This window comes from Martes martes (assembly GCF_963455335.1).
Source record: "Martes martes genome assembly, chromosome: 11".
Taxonomy (NCBI): Eukaryota; Metazoa; Chordata; class Mammalia; order Carnivora; family Mustelidae; genus Martes; species Martes martes.
In genome coordinates, this window is record NC_137899.1 from 102,129,583 (window position 1) to 102,138,063 (window position 8,481).

General features: G+C 56.9%; 1 protein-coding gene across 1 annotated transcript; it reads left to right on the forward strand.

Moving 5' to 3' along the window:
• Window positions 1–3,005: 3,005 nt before the first annotated feature.
• Window positions 3,006–6,664, forward strand: AOC1 (amine oxidase copper containing 1; the record flags this gene model as incomplete). Its single annotated transcript, XM_080818660.1, has 4 exons — window positions 3,006–4,590; window positions 5,201–5,486; window positions 5,823–5,955; window positions 6,398–6,664. 4 exons carry the CDS (start codon window positions 3,006–3,008, stop codon window positions 6,662–6,664), a joined length of 2,271 nt encoding a protein of 756 aa, XP_080674786.1.
• Window positions 6,665–8,481: the final 1,817 nt, after the last annotated feature.

Here is an 8,481-nt window from a genome sequence, read left to right on the forward strand (position 1 = left end):
TCATCATCTTAGCATTTAGAGCTAATCCGCTTCCTTGAAGATGTCAAAGGCCTTCTGGAATTGCAAACGGGTAACGGATTAACTAATATTTTCTCCTTCCTTCAACTAGCTGCCACTAAATACCAGAACGACTTGCAGTGTTGCACCCCCCCCAACCCCCACCTCCTGGTTTCCCTTCTTCCCCCCTCTCTGAGCCAAAGCCCCAGCCATCCGGACTGATTTTGTCCCCAGCCGGTTCCTCCCTCCTTTCCCCACAGAGATGGCTAAGAAGACCTTCTGCCCACACCAGTGGCTTCCCTCTCCCCAGCCGTTCTGTCTCTGGTTCCCTCTGCTACACGTGGGTCAAATCCTCTGTTGTGGGTGTTGCTGTTTATCTGTACCAGCCCCTGCTTCTGCCCTGCGATCTGTTCCAGGGGAAGCTACTTGCTGGTAAATTAGGTGCCATCATGTTCATCTCTGGCCTCTGCAACCCGCCACCCGCTGTAACAGATCACGGCACCGTGCAGCTTGAAGCAGGAAGGACCACACGCCATTCTTTCGGAAGATGCCCCTGCGGCGGGAGGAGAGGGAATCAGAGGGAAAAACAGAAGTGGACCCTGGTCACTAAAGCAGTGAAGGACTGGGGAGTTTCCAGACGTGGGTACAGGAGCCCCCCAGACCGCAGCAGCCAGGGCCCCCCTGCACTCCTTCATGCCCCTGCCCACTGGGGAACCCCTTTAGGTCCCCCTCCTTGGTCAGCCCACGCCTCACCCTGTCCCTCCCTCCAGGGCGGGGTCAGTAGAGCCATAAAGCTCAAGGGGTCAGACACAAAGGCTGGCAGCAGAGGTGAGCCCAGAGCAGAACACACAGGTGAGTTCTGATGGGGGGTGCTGGGGGCGGTGGACAGGGGGGCCGGAGGGACGGGACCACGGGAAGACGGGCGTGGAGAGAGGGAAAGGAGAAACACAGACACGGAGTGGGGGGGAGCCAGAATGCAAGGGGTGGGAACCCAGAGGGAAGAACTGCAGGGCACAGCACGCTGGGTTGCAGGTCTAAACTACCCAGGCGGGAGATAGGAAAGGCACAGCCAGGGCCTGGATGCCATTCTTGGGGTGCTGGGGATGAGACTTGGGGAGGAAGGGCATGTTTCATGTGTGGTCCCGCTAGCCGCCAAGTTCTCCCTCCTCATGTGGCTTCATCAACATCGTCCACCTCACCTGCTGCCTGCTTGGACTTTGGAATAAAGATTGTACTAGGAGGGGTAAACGTGAAAGGAAGAGCCAAGTTCAGGTTAATAGAATCACAAACCTCCTGCACATCTCCCTCCCTCCTTAGCAAAGCAGAAAGAAATTTGGAATTACAAGATTGTAAAACAGGGATCCTGGCCATGAAAATACATGGAGGAACTTAAGTGCATATGACTAAGTGAGAAAAGCAATCTGGAAAAGCTGGATACTGTGTGATTCCAACTGTAGAACATGCTGGAAAAGGCAAAACTATGGAGACAGTAAGAAGATCAATGGTTGTCAGGGGTTAGAGGGAAGGGAGGCCTGAACAGGTAGACGGGAGGAGCCCAGAGGATTTTTAGGGCTGAAAAACTGCTCTGTATGATCCTATAATAAATATAAGTATAAAAATATCAATATAATATAGATATATCAATATGGACGCATGCCACGGTCCGTTTGTCAAACCCCACAGAACGTACACCACCAAGACTGACGCCTAATGGCACCTTCGGACTCCAGGTGACAACGATGTGTCAGCCTGGATTCATAGATAGTAACAAAAGTCCCACTTGGGAGAAGGATTTGTTCACTGGGGAGTGGTGTGTGAGTGGGGGTGGCAGGTTCTTGGGAAATGTCTGCATCTTCTCAGTTTTGCTGTGATCCTAGAAATGCTCTAAAAAGCAGAATCTTTGTGTGTGTTTTTTTAAAGGAGGCTTGACAAAATCTCATAGCAGAACACACGCTCACCCCATATCCTTTTACTGGCTCTGGGTTCACCCCAGCAGCCCCTAAGTGCCCCCATGCCCCTCGGGCTAGAGAACACAAGGTCATATGAGTCCTGGGACTTCCCACCAGAGCCAGCGGAGGAGACAGGACAGTCAGAGGGGATCGTGTTGGCAGCCCTGGGGGTGGGAAATGAGGCAAAGACCCTGTCCACAGCCCCCAAAATGGACAGGAAAGGGCATCTCCCCGCCACCTGGGATGGCTCCCCCCTGTTTGAATGGTCAAGTAGCCACACCTGGAGGGACCCACCAGAGAAGCCCCAAAACCCTCTGGCCACCCCATCCTTGTCCTCACAGCCACAGGACTACAGACTAATCACAGACCAGTTACTTCGCCTCGCTTGCATTTTTCGACGTGTTGGCATCACAGACCACATCCTCATAGCTGACTTGAAAAAGAGAGTAGCTAGCGTTTCCTGAGTGCTTCGTAGAAGGTGGACATTGCTCTAAACGTGTTATCCTTATTGTCTCATTAATTGGGCTGAGAAAATACATAGAGAAAGGCAAAATGAGTTTATATAGCCAAGAAAATCCACAGGGAGTGTTGGAGGTAGGCAGACAAGTAAGGAGAGAGCAGAATTAACATCAGTGGGAAGGGAGCACCTGGTGGCTCAGTTGGCTCAGCCGCTGCTTCAGCTCAGGTCATGACCCCAGAGACCTGGGATCGAGCCCCACATCAGGCTCTTTGCTCAGCGGGGAGCCTGCTTCTCCCTCTGCCTGCTGCTCCCCCTGCTCGTGCTCGCGCGCGCTCTCTCTCTCTGTCTCTGCCATATGAATAAGTAAAATCCTTTTTACATGAATAAATAAAATCCTTTTTTTAAAAATCGATGGGAAGCCCAGATCTGAACAGTGTTAGGGCCTCCGGCTGGGACAGCCAAGGGAAGGGGTCGAGGGCCGAGTCTGTTGGAAAACCACCATGCCAAGGGGCGGGGCTTCGCTGTCCAAGGGTCCCGCCTAGTGGAAACCCAATTCCGTAAGCCAACTAAGTTCACCTCCGTTACTGCGTTCCAGAGCCATGCGGCCAGCCACCCTGGCCCCCGGTTGGGCCGTGGCCGCCATCTTGGTGCTGCAGGCGACGGCCACGGCCAAGCACCCCTCGAGGACCCTGCACAGCAAGGCTGGGGTGTTCGAGGACCTGAGCGCCCAAGAGCTGAAGGCCGTGCGCAGCTTCCTCTGGTCGCGGGAGGAGCTGAGGCTGGAGCCCTCCGGAGCACCCACCGTGGCCAAGAACTCCGTGTTCCTCATTGAGATGCTGCTACCCAAGAAGCAACACGTACTGAAATTTCTGGACAAAGGCGGGAGGCCTCCCGCCCGCGAGGCCCGAGCCGTCATCTTCTTCGGAGCCCAGGAGCACCCCAACGTCACCGAGTTCGTGGTGGGGCCCCTGCCACGGCCCTACTACATGCAAGAGCTGCCCCCGAGGCCGGGGCACCGCGCCACCTGGGCCTCCAGGCCCATCACCGGGGCCGAGTACGCCCTCCTGGCCCAGGCCCTGCAGAAGGCCACCAAGCCCCTGCACCAGTTTTTTCTCGATACCACAGGCTTCTCCTTCCAAGACTGTCACTCACGCTGCCTGACGTTCACGGACGTGGCACCCCGGGGCGTGCAATCCGGCCAACGCCGCTCGTGGTTTATCCTGCAGCGCTTCGTGGAGGGCTACTTCCTGCACCCCACGGGGCTGGAGCTCCTCCTGGACCACAGCAGCACCAACGCGCAGGACTGGACGGTGGAGCTGGTCTGGTACAACGGCAAGTTCTACCCGAGCCCGGGGGAGCTGGCACGGCAGTACCAGGAGGGGCAGGTGGACGTGGTGGTTCTGGAGGACCTGCCCCCCGAGGGCCCGGGCGGGGAAGGCACCGAGGAAACACCCCTCTTCTCCTCCTACAAGCCGCGCGGGCACTTCCCCACCCCCAGCCCCTGGAATGGCCCCCGCCTGGTCCAGCCCCAAGGTCGCCGCTACAGGCTGGAGGGCAGCACGGTGCTCTACGGCGGCTGGAGCGTGTCCTTCCGGCTGCGCTCGTCCTCGGGGCTGCAGGTCCTCAACGTGCTCTTCGGCGGCGAGCGCGTGGCCTACGAAGTGAGCGTGCAGGAGGCCGTGGCGCTGTACGGGGGGCACACGCCCGCGGGCATGCAGACCAACTACATCGACGTGGGCTGGGGGCTGGGCAGCGTCACGCACGAGCTAGCTCCCGGCATCGACTGCCCGGACACGGCCACCTTCCTGGATGCCCTCCACCACTACGACGCCGATGGCCCCGTGCGCTACCCCCGCGCCCTCTGCATCTTTGAGATGCCCACGGGAGTGCCGCTTCGGCGACACTTTAATTCCAACTTCAGTGGTGGCTTCAACTTCTACGCGGGACTGAAAGGCCAGGTGCTGGTGCTGCGGACCACCTCCACGGTCTACAACTATGACTACATCTGGGACTTCATCTTCTACCCCAACGGGGTGATGGAGGCCAAGATGCACGCCACCGGCTACGTGCACGCCACCTTCTACACCCCCGAGGGGCTGCGCTATGGGACCCGCCTGCACACGCACCTGCTGGGCAACATGCACACCCACTTAGTGCACTACCGCGTGGACCTGGACGTGGCAGGTAGGACCCGGGGTTGGAAGCCGCCTCCCAGCCAAACATCTGCCTTCCAGCGGGAGGTGGTGCCGAAACCTCCCCGGAGGCATAGAATCAGGAGCCTAGCCTGCCTCTCTGCAAATGACCGTGCAGACACCCGCGCGCCCCTGAGGAACGGTGGAAGTGACCAGCATGTCCTTGGCCCTGGATGCAGCCAGTGGGCTCTGGTCTGGCCCTGGGGCTCCCTGACCCCTGCAGGGGTGGATGGGGCAGGTACACAGGTGGGGTTGGGGAACAATGCCTAGGAGTGTAAGAAATGTCGCTGCCTAAGGCTATGCCGTCTGCAACACTCATCGTCTCCTGGATTAATGATGTCACCGTGAAACATGGCAGGGACATCATGACAGGCTTTAGCTGTCCGAACAGGCCTGACTCTGAGTTGTCTTCTAGTTCCTCTGTTGTTTTTTTGGCTTTCGTTCCTTCCCTCTAGTCAGTGCGTACCCCCAACATCATCTTCGCTCCACTCCTGATGGTTTGCTCTTGGATGGGCTCTGGGTTGGAGATCCCAGCCCAGAAGTGAGGGTATTTCAGGTCAGGGGGCTTCCTTCTCATTGTCCTCCTTCCCGTACCCCTGCAGGCACCAAGAACAGCTTCCAGACCCTGCAGATGAAACTAGAAAACATCACCAACCCCTGGAGCCCCAGACACCACCTGGTACAGCCAACCCTGAAGCAGACAAGTTACCACCGGGAGCGCCAGGCGGCCTTCCGCTTCGGACAGCCTCTGCCCAGATACCTGCTGTTCGCGAGTCCCGAAGAGAACCGCTGGGGCCATCGGCGCAGCTACCGGCTACAGATCCACTCCATGGCCGACCAGGTGCTGCCCGTGGGCTGGGAGAAGGAGAAGGCGGTCACCTGGGCCAGGTAAGGGAGGCCTGGGAGGCGGGGGAGGGCTAGTATTCATGGGTTTCTGTGTGTCCGTGTGTCTGTCTATGAGATCTGGGTCTACGTGGTAGTATATCTGGGCCCGGGAACACAGATGTGTGTGTTCTCTGGCTCTGTGTTGGGGGAGGAGAGCGGAGCACCGAACCGAGCACCTGAGCCTCAGCTGACATTTGGTGAGTCTGGCTGACCCCCCGGAGATGATCTCACCATAGGGGGACGACAATACCTTTCCCCCACTGTTTACCCTGAGGGTGTCTCTGGGAGGGCTGAGAGGCCCCCTGGCACCCAGAGCCACCAGGCTCCCCCTCTCGGCAGGTACCCCCTCGCCGTGACCAAGTACCGGGAGTCCGAGGTGCGCAGCAGCAGCATCTACAACCAGAACGACCCCTGGGACCCACCTGTGGTCTTCGAGGAGTTTCTTCAAAACAATGAGAACATTGAAAACGAGGTACTGGGGGGCACCTGGGTGTGCAGTTTGGTTAAGTGTCTGGCTCTTGATTTATGCTCAGGTCATGATCTCAGGGTCATGGGATCGAGCCCTGCGTCGGGGTCCGTGCTCCGTGGGGAGTCTGCTTGAATCCTCCCTCTCCCTCTGCCCCTCCCTCCAGCTCGCACATGTGTGTGTGTGCGCGTGCGTTCTCTCTCTCTCTCAAATAAATAAAAAAGAGGAAAAAGAGAGAGAGAGAGAGAGAGAGAGAAGGTACTGGCCCTGCCTTGCTCCAGCCTGAGCCCGAGATCAGATCTGTGCTGGGTCCCGGGTGGAGAGCACAGCCCACAGTGTCAGGGGGAGCTCAAAGGTCTCTCCACTCCTTAAACACGGGGCTGGGGGAGGTTGCCCGCCCCTCCCCCTCTGAGCCTCCTTAGCGCCTGCCCGTCCCTGTCTCCCACAGGACTTGGTGGCCTGGGTCACTGTGGGCTTCCTGCACATCCCCCACTCAGAGGACATCCCTAACACTGCCACACCCGGAAACTCCGTGGGCTTCCTGCTCCGGCCTTTCAACTTCTTCCCTGAGGACCCATCCCTGGCGTCCAGAGACCCCGTAATCGTATGGCCCCGGGACAGCGGCCCCAACTACATCCAGCGCTGGAAGGAGGAGGACAGGGACTGCTTGATGCCTGACCCTTTTAGCTACAATGGAACCTACAGGCCTGTATGAAGGACCCTCTGCCCCCAAGTAACCCACCTAGAAGCCCAGGTGACCCCCAGGGACAGACAATAAAGCCCTCAGGGCTCAGCTCCGTGTGCTGCTTCTTGGGGGGAGGACACACCCAGATGAGAAGGCGGGTAGCCTTGACCTCCCTTCACGTTGGTCTACTCCACCCCAGAAAAGACTTCTATCACGAAGGCAAGTGTCATTCACTGAAGTACTAGATTCATCGGTCAGATTGGTTGTAAAAAACAGACGAGCAGCTCCCTCTCCGGGGTCTGCGGGGACTCTGGGATGTCACTGAGGGGCAGGCAAAATCGTGTGGCCAAAGGAGGACACTGCAGAGAACAGGCAAAACCGCCCACACCTCCGCCCTGCGACACACTGATCTGGCTCCCGGGACTGTGTCCCAGAGGTCTCCCTACAAACAGAGGAAAGACATGAGCAAGCAGTGAGGGACTGCGGTGCCATTTGTAATAGCGGAGTCTGGAGGCAACCCAGACATCCATCTACAAGAGAGACCGTGCGGGTCTCCATCCAGGTGATCCTACAGCCAGAGACATCTCTGCACTGGTGGGGAAAGAGCTTGGGGATGTAGACACCCCAGAGAGGGAGACTGTCTTCCTGACCTAAGCTCCTGCCAAAGGCCCCAAGTCCTAATACAATGACGTTGAGTGTTGGGATTGTAATAGGTGTTTGGTGGGGGAGGGGGTGACATACACATTCAAACAGCAGCGCCTCAAGGTCATGGGGGCAGTGGACCACCCAGGGGAGGAAGCAGGAGTCCTCGACCTAAAGCAAGCCCCGGGGAGCGCACCGACTCCCCGCCTTCTCCTCTCCTTTGCTGAATTGTTTTCATTTCCTAATCCTGAGAATGTATTACCCATTTGAAAAAATGTAAATTTAAATTTTAGAAGAGAAAGGGAGGGAGGAAGGGAGGGACCCTTGTTGTTCTGGGCTGGAGCTGATAAGGCAGGCTGCTTCCTCCTGGGTTCCTACCGCTCCCCAGACTTTCTCTTCCGATCCCCAAGAGAAGCCATGGGGAAAATAATCGGCCCACAGATGTGGCTGGTTTTCTCTTCCCTTCGCATGACACTTCCGAATGAAGACTTGGTGCCATTCCCACATGGCGGAGTTGGCCTATCCCTCTCGTCCCTGTTCTTCTTTATATCCACCCAAATGGCGGGGAGGGAGGGGTGGCCATCATTCCCCCATCTCCTCACCATGCACCCCGCTGGTGGAACTATCTGAGACTTGAGTTTGGACTTGAAAGGGGCTCACAGCACAGCCCCCCCCCCCCACCTCCTTTATCTACTGTAGTCTAGATGGGCTCGCCCACTACGCTTGGGGGCCCACCCCTCGCTACCCTTCCCCGTGACCTTGCTTTCCTCCGCCATTGTTCGGATTGCCTGTGCCTACCCTGGAATCCGGTGGGAAGGCGTGGCTGTGGTGGGGGCTCCCCGGTACCCACGGGACGTTAGCCAAGCGAACAAAACTTGCATTGGCCTTACCGTTCCAGGAACCCACTGAAACGACTTTTATTTGTACGGCAGTAAGAAGGTGAATCTTAAGCTTTTCATCTGAACACCGTTAGGACAAACATAGGAATTGGACGCAGCATTTGGTAACAACGGATACAATATTTAAAATAGCAACAGTTTTTATCTTAGCCATTTTCTTAAATTTTTGAAATTATCTCAGCATTGTTTCAAAGCCTTGGAACTACTAAAACACAAAAGATTATGAACGTCCACAACAGAAAGAGGAAGAGAGCAAATTTTTTAGCACTGGGGGGAAAAAAATCTAATCTTTGTAAGAAGGGTTAG